The following is a 15,693-nucleotide window of genomic DNA, read 5'->3' as shown; positions in this document are numbered from 1 at the left end:
TTCAGAGAGCCCATCCCTCAGCCAAGCCCAGCTCTGGAGTGAAGGTTGGGAGCAGCAGCTCGCTGGAGACCACCTGACAGAAAGATTGTTGCAGCAGGATAGCCCACCTTTGTCGACACCTCCACAAGCTGCTGCCCACTCTGTGGGCACCAAGCGGGTCAGGGCACAGCTCAGTGAAATGGAGCATCAACTCAGTGCCCTGCAGGACATGGCAGTGAACATGGAACAGGACTTTGCCAACACCAAGATGGTAAGGGCTGATGGCCTGCGGGAACACCACAATGGTCCTGACTAGCCCTGCACTACAGACACATCACTGGGAGAATGGACTGTAAACACAGAGCAACCTGACCATTGGCAGCCTAGACCCCTGATACTTGTATTAATCAATAGTGAACAATAGGCAGTGATACCGTTTCCAACAATCCCCTTGCTCACACTGCTAGTCAGGTATAAAGAATGATACACTTTGGGAAGGAAGTGAAAGCATGAAGATACAGATAAGGTTCATGAGAGACTTCGGTCACAAGGATAGATTGGAGAAGCTGGGACTGTTTTCCTTGGAGAAGAGAAGGTTGAAGACAGGTATCCAAAATCCTGAGGGGTCTGGGCAGAGTGGATGGGGAGAAACTGTTCCCATTGGTGGAAGGATCGGGAACCAGAGGGCACAGATTTAAGGTAATTGGCAAAAGAAGCAATGGTGACATGAGGAGAAACTTTTTCACGCAGCGAGTGGTTAGGATCTGGAATGCACTGTCTGAGAGTGTGGGGGAGGTAGGGTCAATCGAGGCTTTCCAAGGAGAAACGGATGGTTATCTGAAGAAAAAGGTTTGCAGGGGTTACAGGGAAAAGCTGGGGTACTGGGACTAACTGAGTTGCTCTTGTCGAGAGCCAGCATGGACATATAGGGGCTGAGTGGCCTCATTCTGGCTGTAACCATTCTGTAATGATGACCCTGAACTCTCCGACCCCTTCACCTCCAGATCCGACTCCATGACTCTTCATCAGGCATCAGGTCACTGATGGGTCATTCTTTAGATTACTTGGACTAACCCTCTTTCCTGCTCTTTCTAACAGCTAATAAACACCATTGAACATCTGCACAGCGCCATGGGTCCTGAGGAGCCAGTGGAATATTCCAGAACGTGGGGTGCAGGTATGATGGGAGTTTTGTTACTGTTCCGAGACCACTGTTCTGAGTAACCAACTCTTATAATCAGCTGTTAGTGAGGGGGAAAGAGGAAGGTTAGGGAGAGAGAGAGAGTTTCTCTGGAGATAGTATCTGACGAATGAGTGGGCAGACAAGGCAAGCAGCTCTAATCCTGGATTATCCCATAATTTCGTATTTATTTTCTGAATTATGCATTAGTTTTGAAGTTTAATTGACCTCATTGAGCAGAGCAGCGCACTTCAACGTCCCGTAACAGCAGCTTAACGAATGGTAGGTAATTCATGGAGAGATGAGCGTTGCTCAGGAGACACCTGATCCTCTTATAATCATGTGATGAGATCTTTAAGAGCCACACACCATCTTTACTTGGAAATATATCACCGTGCCTTCACTGCCACTGGACCCAGCCAGCAACAGCCACATCCCATAAACAAATTTTAAAAAATGTGGCCCTCAGTACTGACCCTGCAACAGGGAAGCACTCCCTCAGTACTGACCCTCAGACAGTACATCACTCCCTCAGTACTGACCCTCAGACAGTACATCACTCCCTCAGTACTGACCCTCAGACAGTACATCACTCCCTCAGTACTGACCCTCAGACAGTACATCACTCCCTCAGTACTGACCCTCAGACAGTACATCACTCCCTCAGTACTGACCCTCAGACAGTACATCACTCCCTCAGTACTGACCCTCAGACAGTACATCACTCCCTCAGTACTGACCCTCAGACAGTACATCACTCCCTCAGTACTGACCCTCAGACAGTACATCACTCCCTCAGTACTGACCCTCAGACAGTGCATCACTCCCTCAGTACTGACCCTCAGAGTGCAGCAGTCCTTGTGTAGTGACCCTCTGACAGTGCAGCGCTCCCTCAGTACTGACCCTTAGACAGTGCAGCGCTCCCTCAGTACTGACCCTTAGACAGTGCAGCGCTCCCTCAGTACTGACCCTCTGAGAGAGTGGTGCTCCTTCAGTACTGACCCTCCTGCTATGTGGTGCTCCCTCAGTGCTGATCCTCCGGCAGTGCACTGCTCCCTCAGCACTGACCCTCTGGGCATGCGGTGCTCCCTCAGTTCTTGCACATGGCTTAAACCTCTATTTCTGTGCGTAAATTCTGGGAAAGGACATGAACTCTTAACCATCTTTACCAAGTGTGTTGCCACCAGCAGAACTAAAATCTATTGCAAAATAGGTTAGATACAGAGTAAAGCTCCGTCTACACTGTCCCCATCAAACACTCCCAGGACAGGTACAGCACGGGGTTAGATACAGAGTAAAGCTCCCTCTACACTGTCCCCATCAAACACTCCCAGGACAGGTACAGCACGGGGTTAGATACAGAGTAAAGCTCCCTCTACACTGTCACCATCAAACACTCTCAGGACAGGTACAGCACGGGGTTAGATACAGAGTAAATCTCCCTCTACACTGTCCCCATCAAACACTCCCAGGACAGGTACAGCACGGAGTTAGATACCGAGTAAAGTTCCCTCTACACTGACCCATCAAACACTCCCAGGAGAGGTACAGCACGGGGTTAGATACAGAGTAAAGTTCCCTCTACACTGACCCATCAAACACTCCCAGGAGAGGTACAGCACGGGGTTAGATACAGAGTAAATCTCCCTCTACACTATCCCCATCAAACACTCCCAGGACAGGTACAGCACAGGGTTAGATACAGAGTAAATCTTCCTCTACAATGTCCCCTTCAAACACTCCCAGGACAGGTACAGCACGGGGTTAGATACAGAGTAAAGCTCACTCTACACTGTCCACATCAAACACTCCCAGGACAGGTACAGCACGGAGTTAGATACAGAGTAAATCTCCCTCTACACTGTCCCCATCAAACACTCCCAGGACAGGTACAGCACGGGGTTAGATACAGAGTAAAGCTCCCTCTACACTGTCCCCATCAAACACTCCCAGGACAGGGACAGCACGGGGTTAGATACAGAGTAAAGCTCCCTCTACACTGTCCACATCAAACACTCCCAGGACAGGTACAGCATGGGGTTAGATATAGAGTAAATCTCCCTCTGCACTGTCCCCATCAAACACTCCCAGGACAGGTACAGCATGGAGTTAGATATAGAGTAAATCTCCCTCTACACTGTCCCCATCAAAGACTCCCAGGACAGGTACAGCATGGAGTTAGATACAGAGTAAATCTCCCTCTACACTGTCCCCATCAAACACTCCCAGGACAGATACAGCACAGGGTTAGATACAGAGTAAAGCTCCCTCGACACTGTCCCCATCAAACAGTCTAAGACAGCTCCCTCTATATGTCTCTTGGTGCTGCAGCCTCTAATATCCCAATGTAACATTTTCTCTTTTGCTGCACCTGTTTTTAACCCTTATGCTGAATTTAGTTGGCTTTTTTCTGATAATTTTGTGCTGCGGGTCCATGGCAATGAGTGACTGGGTGGAGATTACAGATCCTTAATTCACTGGATGGAGATACAATGAGGACAGACACTTTGATCTCAACAATCAGGGCTAAATCAAGAAGCATACTTGAGAGATGAAAGGTTAGTGTCTAACCTAGGGAGCATGGTGGTGTGGTAGTAATGTCAGTGGTCACCAGTAATCAACAGCCAAGGCCAGTGTCTTAGAGCCATGGATTCAAACCCCACCACAGCCGCTGGTGGAATTTGAATTCAATTAAGCAATCTGGAATTGAAAGCTATTCTCAGTGATGGAGATCATGAAACTATCACTGATTGTCATAAAAACCCATCTGGTTCACTAATGTCCATCAGGGAAGGAAACCTGCCTTCCTTACCTGGTGTGGCCTCCATGAGCCTCTAGACAGAATCTCACAGAGCAGAAGAGGCCCTTCGGCCCATCGAATCTGTACCGACACGTGAGAAACACCTGACCTACCTACCTAATCCCATTTACCAGCACTTGGCCCATAGCCTTGAATGTTATGATGTGCCAAGTGCTCATCCAGGTACTTTTTAAAGGATGTGAGGCAACCCGCCTCCACCACCCTCCCAGGCAGCGCATTCCAGACCGTCACCACCCTCTGGGTAAAAAAGTTTTTCCTCATCTCCCCACTAAACCTCCTGCCCCTCACCTTGAACTTATGCCCCCTTGTGACTGACCCTTCAACTAAGGGGAACAGCTGCTCCCTATCCACCCTGTCCATGCCCCTCATAATCTTGTACACCTAAATCAGGTCACCCCTCAGTCTTCTCTGCTCCATTGAAAACAACTCAAGTCTATCCAACCTCTCTTCATAACTTAAATGTTTCATCCCAGGCAACATCCTGGTGAATCTCCTCTGTGCCCCCTCCAGTGCGATCACATCCTTACAGACCCACAGAATGTTACCTGCCCTCTGAAATGGTGTAACAAGCCACTGAGTCCCAGGGCAATTAGGGATGGGCAGCAAATGCTGACCTTCCACACCCACTAAAGAATGGAAAAGAAACTGAGCCTTCAAGACCTAGCTACTTACCATCTTGTTAGGTTGTTTTGTAGAATTGGAATATTGTCAAAAACTCTCCCAGTTTCTGGGCATCTTGCTAAGTTTAATTGTGCTAGTTGTGCGAATGGTTGTTGCCACTTTCCATCTCTCTCCCTCGGGGCTGACATTGAGTGGTTGTGATGAGTTGACTCAGCACATTCTCATTTTGTGCTGCCCAGGCTCCAAGCACATTGCTATGGACGTTCATAGCAACAGCTCTGTCCTCAAAGCAGTGCCTTGGACCCATATGTTACTGCTTTCTCTTCCCAGCCTATTCTCAGCTTCTATTACAACACACTGTCTTCCTGTTTAATGTAGGAGCAGCCTTTCACCCACCACCAGACCCTGCTGAGGAGAAGGGTGAGGACCGGTGTTTCTCGAAGATGAAGGCAGCTCCAGGTTCCGCTGTGTGTACAGACTGGCGTTCTCACACTCCCCCTCGGACGCCCATGGGGAGAGCTGGGGACCGGTGTTACCCGAATGTGAAGGCAGCTGCTGTATCCCCCAGGTTTGCAGACTGGCACTGTCACTCAGCCCGTCTCACTGCAGAGAAGAGAGTGGAAGACCAGGGTTACTTGAAAGCCAAGGACGCTGCTGGACTCCCTGTGAGTGTAGACTGGCATCGTCACACTCCCCCTCTCGCTGCCAAGGAGTTTGATCTGTCTGCTGGTAACTGCTGCGTCTCGTGCTCAATACATGGATGGTGGGTGAGAATGAGGGGTGGGGGTTGTAGAGAAAAGTTGTCTCAGGTTCTGTTCAACATCTCAAGACACTCAAGTGAATGAAGCAATTGAACCACATTAATCTGTTTGAGATTTCCACAAAGCCACAGGGAAGAGGAGCACAGACTCAAGAACCTGAGGAAGGGCACAGGGTGAGTGAGCTGGACAGTGAGATGGGGAGTGTGAGCTGGACAGGGACAGTGAGGTGGGGAGTGTGAGCTGGACAGGGACAGTGAGGTGGGGAGTGTGAGCTGGACAGGGACAGTGAGGTGGGGAGTGTGAGCTGGACAGGGACAGTGAGATGGGGAGTGTGAGCTGGACAGGGACAGTGAGGTGGGGAGTGTGAGCTGGACAGGGACAGTGAGGTGGGGAGTGTGAGCTGGACACAGGCAGTGAGGTGGGGAGTGTGAGCTGGACAGGGGCAGTGAGGTGGGGAGTGTGAGCTGGACAAGGACAGTGAGGTGGGGAGTGTGAGCTGGACACAGGCAGTGAGGTGGGGAATGTGAGCTGGACAGGGACAGTGAGGTGGGGAGTGTGAGCTGGACAGGGACAGTGAGGTGGGGAGTGTGAGCTGGACAGGGACAGTGAGGTGGGGAGTGTGAGCTGGACAGGGACAGTGAGGTGGGGAGTGTGAGCTGGACAGGGGCAGTGAGGTGGGGAGTGTGAGCTGGACAGGGACAGTGAGGTGGGGAGTGTGAGCTGGACACAGGCAGTGAGGTGGGGAATGTGAGCTAGACAGGGACAGTGAGGTGGGGAGTGTGAGCTGGACAGGGGCAGTGAGGTGGGGAGTGTGAGCTGGACAGGACAGTGAGGTGGGGAATGTGAGCTGGACAGGGGCAGTGAGGTGGGGAGTGTGAGCTGGACAGGGACAGTGAGATGGGGAGTGTGAGCTGGACAGGGACAGTGAGGTGGGGAGTGTGAGCTGGACAGGGACAGTGAGGTGGGGAGTGTGAGCTGGACACAGGCAGTGAGGTGGGGAGTGTGAGCTGGACAGGGACAGTGAGATGGGGAGTGTGAGCTGGACAGGGACAGTGAGGTGGGGAGTGTGAGCTGGACAGGGACAGTGAGGTGGGGAGTGTGAGCTGGACACAGGCAGTGAGGTGGGGAGTGTGAGCTGGACAGGGGCAGTGAGGTGGGGAGTGTGAGCTGGACAGGGGCAGTGAGGTGGGGAGTGTGAGCTGGACAGGGGCAGTGAGGTGGGGAGTGTGAGTTGGACAGGGGCAGTGAGGTGGGGAGTGTGAGCTGGACAGGGGCAGTGAGGTGGGGAGTGTGAGCTGGACAGGGGCAGTGAGGTGGGGAGTGTGAGCTGGACAGGGGCAGTGAGGTGGGGAGTGTGAGCTGGACAGGGGCAGTGAGGTGGGGAGTGTGAGCTGGACAGGGGCAGTGAGGTGGGGAGTGTGAGCTGGACAGGGGCAGTGAGGTGGGGAGTGTGAGCTGGACAGGGGCAGTGAGGTGGGGAGTGTGAGCTGGACAGGGACAGTGAGGTGGGGAGTGTGAGCTGGACAGGGACAGTGAGGTGGGGAGTGTGAGCTAGACAGCGGCAGTGAGGTGGGGAGTGTGAGCTGGACAGGGACAGTGAGGTGGGGAGTGTGAGCTGGACAGGGACAGTGAGGTGGGGAGTGTGAGCTGGACAGGGACAGTGAGGTGGGGAGTGTGAGCTGGACAGGGGCAGTGAGGTGGGGAGTGTGAGCTGGACAGGGGCAGTGAGGTGGGGAGTGTGAGCTGGACAGGGGCAGTGAGGTGGGGAGTGTGAGCTGGACAGGGGCAGTGAGGTGGGGAGTGTGAGCTGGACAGGGGCAGTGAGGTGGGGAGTGTGAGCTGGACAGGGGCAGTGAGGTGGGGAGTGTGAGCTGGACAGGGACAGTGAGGTGGGGAGTGTGAGCTGGACAGGGACAGTGAGGTGGGGAGTGTGAGCTGGACAGGGACAGTGAGGTGGGGAGTGTGAGCTGGACAGGGGCAGTGAGGTGGGGAGTGTGAGCTGGACAGGGGCAGTGAGGTGGGGAGTGTGAGCTGGACAGGGACAGTGAGGTGGGGAGTGTGAGCTGGACAGGGACAGTGAGGTGGGGAGTGTGAGCTGGACAGGGGCAGTGAGGTGGGGAGTGTGAGCTGGACAGGGACAGTGAGGTGGGGAGTGTGAGCTGGACAGGGACAGTGAGGTGAGGATTGTGAGCTGGACAGGGGCAGTGAGGTGGGGAGTGTGAGCTGGACAGGGACAGTGAGGTGGGGAGTGTGAGCTGGACAGGGACAGTGAGGTGGGGAGTGTGAGCTGGACAGGGACAGTGAGGTGGGGAGTGTGAGCTGGACACAGGCAGTGAGGTGGGGAGTGTGAGCTGGACACAGGCAGTGAGGTGGGGAGTGTGAGCTGGACAGGGACAGTGAGGTGGGGAGTGTGAGCTGGACAGGGACAGTGAGGTGGGGAGTGTGAGCTGGACAGGGGCAGTGAGGTGGGGAGTGTGAGCTGGACAGGGGCAGTGAGGTGGGGAGTGTGAGCTGGACAGGGGCAGTGAGGTGGGGAGTGTGAGCTGGACAGGGGCAGTGAGGTGGGGAGTGTGAGCTGGACAGGGACAGTGAGGTGGGGAGTGTGAGCTGGACAGGGACAGTGAGGTGGGGAGTGTGAGCTGGACAGGGACAGTGAGGTGGGGAGTGTGAGCTGGACAGGGACAGTGAGGTGGGGAGTGTGAGCTGGACAGGGACAGTGAGGTGGGGAGTGTGAGCTGGAGAGGGACAGTGAGGTGGGGAGTGTGAGCTGGACAGGGGCAGTGAGGTGGGGAGTGTGAGCTGGACAGGGACAGTGAGGTGGGGAGTGTGAGCTGGACACAGGCAGTGAGGTGGGGAGTGTGAGCTGGACAGGGGCAGTGAGGTGGGGAGTGTGAGCTGGACAGGGACAGTGAGGTGGGGAGTGTGAGCTGGACAGGGGCAGTGAGGTGGGGAGTGTGAGCTGGACAGGGGCAGTGAGGTGGGGAGTGTGAGCTGGACAGGGACAGTGAGGTGGGGAGTGTCAGCTGGACAGGGGCAGTGAGGTGGGGAGTGTGAGCTGGACACAGGCAGTGAGGTGGGGAGTGTGAGCTGGACACAGGCAGTGAGGTGGGGAGTGTGAGGAATGGAGTCATTGGGAGTTGGAGAGAATATTGAGGGAGGAGAGCTGAGATTTTGGGTCTGTCTGAATGCACCAAGTGGTCCCTAACCTTAGTCACCTGAATCTGAATGAGAATAAAGATGGTAATAAGGGAAAGAGAGAATGTTTGAAACCTCCGGAGGAGATGGGATGAGATTGAGAGAACAGTTCCTGCTCAATGAGAGATATTTTCACCAGGTGAGGGAAGCACATTCTACCTCCAACAACAACAGCTTTTATTTGTATAGCAGCATTAATGTTACAGGAGCATTATAAAACAAAGAATGACACTGAGACACATGAGGAGATGTTAAGTCTGATGACCAAGAGCAAAGAGCCAGGTTTTAAGAAGTATCTTAGAGGAGGAAAGTGTGTTAGAGAATTCCAGAAACCTGGGACCCAGGCAGCTGACCGCACGGACACCAGTGGAGGAATGATTAAAATTGAGGGTGCTCAAGATGCCAGATATCTCAATGGGTCAAGGGTCTGGAGGTCGTTAAAGATAAGGAGGGGCAGCGCCATGGAGGGATTTGAAAACAAGGATGAGAATTTTAAAATCCAGGTGTTGCTGGACTGGGGGCCAGTATAGGTCAGTGTGCACAGGGGTGATAGATAAGAAGAAACAAGCACCAGACTTTTGGATGGCTTCAAGTTTACGGAGAGCACAGTGTGAGTGACCAAGCAGGAGTGCGTTGGAATGGTCAGGTCCTGAGGTGACAGACTCCAGACTCGCACACGTGAGGGTTTCAGCAGCGGATGAGCTGAGATGGGGGTTTGGCGGGGGTGGTGGTTGGGGGAAGTTGAAAAATGTTATGACTGTATAAATAGGGGGTCTTAGTGATGGCACAAATATGAGGTTGGAAGCTCATCTCAGGGTCCGATGTGACACTGAGGCAGCAAACAGCTGAATCTCAGACCATTGCCAGGGAGAGGGATGGAGTCGGAAACTAGAGGGACGGAGTTAGGAGCAGGGACCAAAAATAATCTCTTCAGTCTTCCCAACGTTTAGTTGGAGGAAATTTCTGCTCATCCAGTATTGGATGTCGGATGAGCAGTTTGATAATTTAGCAACAATGGAGGCGTCAAGAGAGGTGGTGGTGAGGTAGAACCAGATGTCGTCAGCGTACCCGTGAAAATTAGCACTGCTTTCAGATGATGTCGTGGGGCGCAGAGTGTAGATGAGAAACAGGAGGGGCCTGAGTTGATCCTTGGGAGAGATAATGGTGTGGGAGCAGGAAGAGAAGCCGTTACAAGTCATTCTCTAGCTATGATTAGATAGATAATGGAACCAGGAGAGAGCAGAGCCACCCAGCTGGAAGAGAGTGGAGAGGAGTTGGAGGAGGATGATGTGGTCAACCAGGTCAAAGGCTGAGAGAGGTTGAGCGAGGAAAGTTTACCTTTGTCACAGCCATCCAGGATACCCTGTACTCTCAGCCCTGTGAACCTGCAACAAACCAGGCACAGATTGCACTGAACTGTTAAAGGGTTAGAATAAGACCCAGGTGAGCTTCCAGACCCTGCCTGTGGATTACTTCACTGTGAGAACACAATCCATAATCATTCCTGACAGGGACAGACAGAGTGACTAAACCGTACTTCCCTCAACTGGTCAGTGAACACATCAGTGTGAGAGAACACTGACCCTAATGGATGTAAACACTCAGATCAGAACCTAAAGTGAGTGTAAATTTGAACAATACTATACTTGGAGAAACTGGAGGTGCTTCAGACCAGACAGTGTGACAGGTTGAAACAGAAGCTTTGTTGGATTTTATTTCTAAATCTTTAATTCAGTGGAGGGAGTTTCTCATGTGTTTGTGCAATTCTTTCACAGATCGTAACCAGCTGAGCAGAGAAACAGTGAGGTTAGTGTAACATCCATTGTCCCTGTTTATCTTGGACATCCTGTTAATCTCCTGGGGTCAACATATTTGTCCCGGACTAACACGGGTCAGCGCGTTTATCCCGGACTAACACGGGTCAGCGCGTTTATCCCGGACTAACACGGGTCAGCGCGTTTATCCCGGACTAACACGGGTCAGCGCGTTTATCCCGGACTAACACGGGTCAGCGCGTTTATCCCGGACTAACACGGGTCAGCGCGTTTATCCCGGACTAACACGGGTCAGCGCGTTTATCCCGGACTAACACGGGTCAGCGCGTTTATCCCGGACTAACACGGGTCAGCGCGTTTATCCCGGACTAACACGGGTCAGCGCGTTTATCCCGGACTAACACGGGTCAGCGCGTTTATCCCGGACTAACACGGGTCAGCGCGTTTATCCCACACTAACACGGGTCAGCGCGTTTATCCCGGACTAACACGGGTCAGCGCATTTATCCCGGACTAACATGGGTCAGCGCGTTTATCCCGGACTAACATGAGTCACATTTTTGTATTTTGTATTTTCCTCATTTGATGTTTGGTGAAATGACTGGTGCCTTTGATATCATTGTGGCTATGGTCAGCACTGTCCAAGGCCTGGACACTGACTTTTCCTGTATTTTATGTTTCCAGCTCCACCGATGACCTTCACCTGAGTGGAATGAGTGGTGTCAGTGACATTGTCGCTGACCTGTTTAATCAGGGCAAATTGTCCACTGAACGCTTGGGTCTGTCTGAGGAACAAATTAAGAAACTCCGCAGGTAAAAATTGCCAATGATGCTGCATTGTAAATCCTACTCCCCACAAACTGACACACTCAGGCGTGCGGCTATGTGTGCTGTGAAATATATCACTCCACTGCTTCAGTAAGGCCTTATATCGTACTTACACCACCTACACTTAACCTGGGCGCGTTTGATGGGGACAGTGTAGAGGGAGCTTTACTCTGTATCCAACCCCATGTTGTACCTGTCCTGGGAGTGTTTGATGGGGATAGTGTAGAGGGAGCTTTACTCTGTCTGTAACCCGGTGCTGTACCTGTCCTGGGAGTGTTTGATGGGAACAGAGTAGAGGGAGCTTTACTCTGTATCTAACCCTGTGCTGTACCTGTCCTGGGAGTGTTTGATGGGGACAATGTAGAGGGAGCTTTACTCTGTATCTAACCCTGTGCCATACCTGTCCTGGAAGTGTTTGATGGGGACAGTGTAGAGGGAGCTTTACTCTGTCTCTAACCTTGACTGTGGTATTTCCACATCCTAATTCTCCTTGTTCCCGGATGCATGGACATTTTTTCTTTGTTCTCCGACGTGTAGACATTCTAAGCCTCCGAAGAGAAGTGAGCAAGAGCAAAAGGAAATTCAGGAATGGATGAAACGTAAGAGACGGGAGAGACTTGAAATATATCAACGACATCGTGATGATCTGAAGAGAAAGGAGCGAGCACCATATCACCCCAAGGAGAAGCAGGTAGTGGGCAGGGATCTTTACCATTGTTCTGCTGCTCTGGCATACATCCAGGTCCAGAGTTCATTTCGTACTCCATTTTCTGATTTTTGTTTTTCTGCTAATCATTTTTACTTTCATCGCAGAAAAAATTCACAAGCAAAGAAATTAAAGAAAGTCAGAAGCAAAATGCAGTAAAAAAAAGGTATTTTTAAAGAATTCTGCGAATGATACCAGTGCCCAATGCAGCATGTGTATCATAACCCTGAGACTGACAAACTCACTGTGTATCATAACCCTGAGTCTGACCTACTCACTGTGTATTGTAACACTGAGACTGACCAACTCACTGTGTATCATAACCCTGAGACTGACCAACTCACTGCGTATCATAACCCTGAGACTGACCAACTCACTGCGTATCGTAACCCTGAGACTGACCAACTCACTGCGTATCGTAACCCTGAGACTGACCAACTCACTGCGTATCATAACCCTGAGACTGACCAACTCACTGTGTATCGTAACCCTGACCAACTCACTGTGTATCGTAACCCTGAGACTGACCAACTCAGTGTGTATTGTAACCCTGAGACTGACCAACTCACAGTGTATCGTAACCCTGAGACTGACCAACTCACTGTGTATCGTAACCCTGAGACTGACCAACTCAGTGTGTATTGTAACCCTGAGACTGACCAACTCACTGTGTATCGTAACCCTGAGACTGACCAACTCACTGCGTATCGTAACCCTGAGACTGACCAACTCACTGTGCGTATCATAACCCTGAGACTGACCAACTCACTGCGTATCGTAACCCTGAGACTGACCAACTCACTGTGTATCGTAACCCTGAGACTGACCAACTCACTGTGTATCGTAACCCTGAGACTGACCAACTCAGTGTGTATTGTAACCCTGAGACTGACCAACTCAGTGTGTATCGTAACCCTGAGACTGACCAACTCAGTGTGTATTGTAACCCTGAGACTGACCAACTCACTGTGTATCGTAACCCTGAGACTGACCAACTCACTGTGTATCGTAACCCTGAGACTGACCAACTCACTGTGTATCGCAACCCTGAGACTGACCAACTCACTGTGTATCGCAACCCTGAGACTGACCAACTCACTGTGTATCGCAACCCTGAGACTGATCAAATCACTGTGTGTATCGTAACCCTGAGACTGACCAACTCACTGTGTGTATCGTAACTGTTTATATGGGGTCTCCCATTTGAAATGAAGGTGAGGAGAAATGTTTTCTCTCAGAAGGTAATGAATCTGTGGAAATCCCTTCCCCAGAGAATGGTCCAGACAGGATCAATGGATATTTTTAAGATGCAGGTCGATAGATTCTTGATTAACATGGAGGTGGAAGGTTATCGGGGGTAGGCAGGAATGTGAGGTTGAGGGTACATTCAGATCAGCCATGATCTTATTGAACGGTGGAGCAGGCTCGAGGGGCTGAAAGGACTACTCCTGCTCCTAATTCGTATGTTTGTATGCTTCTGGATGAACTGTTTACTCTGGACTAACCGGCCTCCCTCTCATTGTTCCCGTATGTGATTGATGTGCTAAAGTGGTGGATTGGTAAATTTTGGTTTGTGTTTCCCAGGCTCTCCTTGTCCTTTATTCACCTGTTATTTTCCCTTTTCTCTCCAGGGTAACTTTGGCTGAGAACCAGGAGCAGCGAACCCAGGCAGCGCTCAGCTTGATGAATGAGATGTTGTCCGACACCATTCAGCTTCCAAACGCTCGCCCGCGAGCTCTGGGAGAAAAGCCCATAAGATCAACTCACCTCACTCAGAATCCATTTAGCAGCACACCAAGAGGGTAAGTACAGGCGTGATGAACACTCAGACTATCCAGACCCCATTGACACGGATTAAATAGAGGACTGACAAACGCCCGGTCAGTACTGACCATTCTCACCGCAATAGGTGGGAAAGGCCTTTCAACCCATCATTCCGACTCCGACTCCATCTGATATCCATGAATACTGTCACCTCTGTTCCATTAAAGCAGCTCTTCATCCTCTTATACATTATTAATGGCAGCTGTCACCATCCAGAATCTGAACCAAGAAACCTCATCTCCCTGATAGTAACTTTACTGCTTTCGTCAAATCGAGAGACTCAGAGGATGTTTCCTCATTCGATGCTAATTATCAGCTGCAGTGTTCCGTTACCAGTAATGTAGAAATGGTATACATTCTGTGTGTGAGGTGTGTGCTAAGTGAATGTGCGTACTATATGAATGTGTGTGCATGTACGAGCTGCGTACAGCCTTGCGAGTGCAAGCTGCATTCGATGCGTGTGCAACCGTGTACAGTCCGTGATTGTGCGTGCATGAACTGCAAACAGTCACGGTCCATGAGCTGTGTGCAGTTTGTGTGTGAGTCAGTGAGACAGATACAGTCCATGGGTGAGTAAGTGAGGTCCGTATAGTCAGTATTGGAGTTAGTGAGGGGCATGCAGTGTGTGTGTGACTCAGTGAGGCCAATGCAGTGTGTGTGTGAGTCAGTAAGGTGTGTGTGTGAGTCAGTAAGGTGTGTGTGTGAGTCAGTGAGGTGTGTGTGTGAGTCAGTGAGGTGTGTGTGTGAGTCAGTGAGGTGTGTGTGTGAGTCAGTGAGGTGTGTGTGTGAGTCAGTGAGGTGTGTGTGTGAGTCAGTGAGGTGTGTGTGTGAGTCAGTGAGGTGTGAGTGTGAGTCAGTGAGGTGTGTGTGAGTCAGTGAGGTGTGTGAGTCAGTGAGGTGTGTGTGTGAGTCAGTGAGGTGCGTGGTGTGTGTGTGAGTCAGTGAGGTGCGTGCAGCGTGTGTGTGTCAGTGAGGTGCATGCAGCATTTGTGTGTCAGTGAGGTGCGTGCAGTGTGTGTGTGTGCCAGTGAGGTGCGTGCAGTGTGTGTGTGTGTCAGTGAGGTGCGTGCAGTGTGTGTGTGTCAGTGAGGTGCGTGCAGCGTGTGTGTGTCAATGAGGTGCGTGCAGCATGTGTGTGTCAGTGAGGTGCGTGCAGCATGTGTGTGTGTCAGTGAGGTGCATGCAGTGTGTGTGTGTGTCAGTGAGGTGCGTGCAGTGTGTCTGTGAGTCAGTGAGGTGCGTGCAGTGTGTGTGTATGTCAGTGAGGTGCGTGCAGTGTGTGTGTGTGTGTCAGTGATTTGCGTGCAGTGTGTGTGTGAGTCAGGGAGGTGCGTGCAGTGTGTGTGTGAGTCAGCGAGGTGCGTGCAGTGTGTCTGTGAGTCAGTGAGGTGCGTGCAGTGTGTGTGTATGTCAGTGAGGTGCGTGCACTGTGTGTGTGTGTGTCAGTGATTTGCGTGCAGTGTGTGTGTGAGTCAGGGAGGTGCGTGCAGTGTGTGTGTGAGTCAGCGAGGTGCGTGCAGTGTGTGTGTGAGTCAGTGAGGTGCGTGCAGTGTGTGTGTGAGTCAGCGAGGTGCGTGCAGTGTGTGTGTGAGTCAGTGAGGTGTGTGCAGTGTGTGTGAGTCAGTGAGGTGCGTGCAGTGTGTGTGTGAGTCAGTGAGGTGCGTGCAGTGTGTGTGTGTGTGTGTGTCAGTGAGGTGCGTGCAGTGTGTGTGTGAGTCAGCGAGGTGCGTGCAGTGTGTGTGTGAGTCAGTGAGGTGTGTGCAGTGTGTGTGAGTCAGTGAGGTGTGTGCAGTGTGTGTGAGTCAGTGAGGTGCGTGCAGTGTGTGTGTGAGTCAGTGAGGTGCGTGCAGTGTGTGTGTGTGTGTGTGTCAGTGAGGTGCGTGCAGTGTGTGTGTGTGTCAGTGAGGTGCGTGCAGTGTGTGTGTGAGTCAGTGAGGTGCGTGCAGTGTGTGTGTGAGTCAGTGAGGTGCGTGCAGTGTGTGTGTCTGTGAGGTGCATGCAGT

General features: G+C 51.6%; 1 protein-coding gene across 1 annotated transcript in view; it reads left to right on the top strand.

Annotated features, from left to right (window-relative positions):
- The window catches only part of cplane1 (ciliogenesis and planar polarity effector 1), a 217,567-nt gene that overhangs the window by 118,438 nt on the left and 83,436 nt on the right, over positions 1-15,693 (top strand). The window contains exons 32-39 of the mRNA XM_041185379.1: positions 6-250; positions 1,078-1,156; positions 4,980-5,330; positions 10,333-10,363; positions 11,017-11,145; positions 11,698-11,851; positions 11,974-12,032; positions 13,498-13,668. Coding sequence (XP_041041313.1) covers positions 6-250; positions 1,078-1,156; positions 4,980-5,330; positions 10,333-10,363; positions 11,017-11,145; positions 11,698-11,851; positions 11,974-12,032; positions 13,498-13,668 — 1,219 coding nt within the window. The remainder of the gene's footprint in view (positions 1-5; positions 251-1,077; positions 1,157-4,979; positions 5,331-10,332; positions 10,364-11,016; positions 11,146-11,697; positions 11,852-11,973; positions 12,033-13,497; positions 13,669-15,693) is intronic.

This window comes from Carcharodon carcharias, chromosome 4, assembly GCF_017639515.1.
Source record: "Carcharodon carcharias isolate sCarCar2 chromosome 4, sCarCar2.pri, whole genome shotgun sequence".
Lineage (NCBI taxonomy): Eukaryota > Metazoa > Chordata > Chondrichthyes > Lamniformes > Lamnidae > Carcharodon > Carcharodon carcharias.
This window is presented reverse-complemented; position numbering and strand designations above follow the sequence as displayed.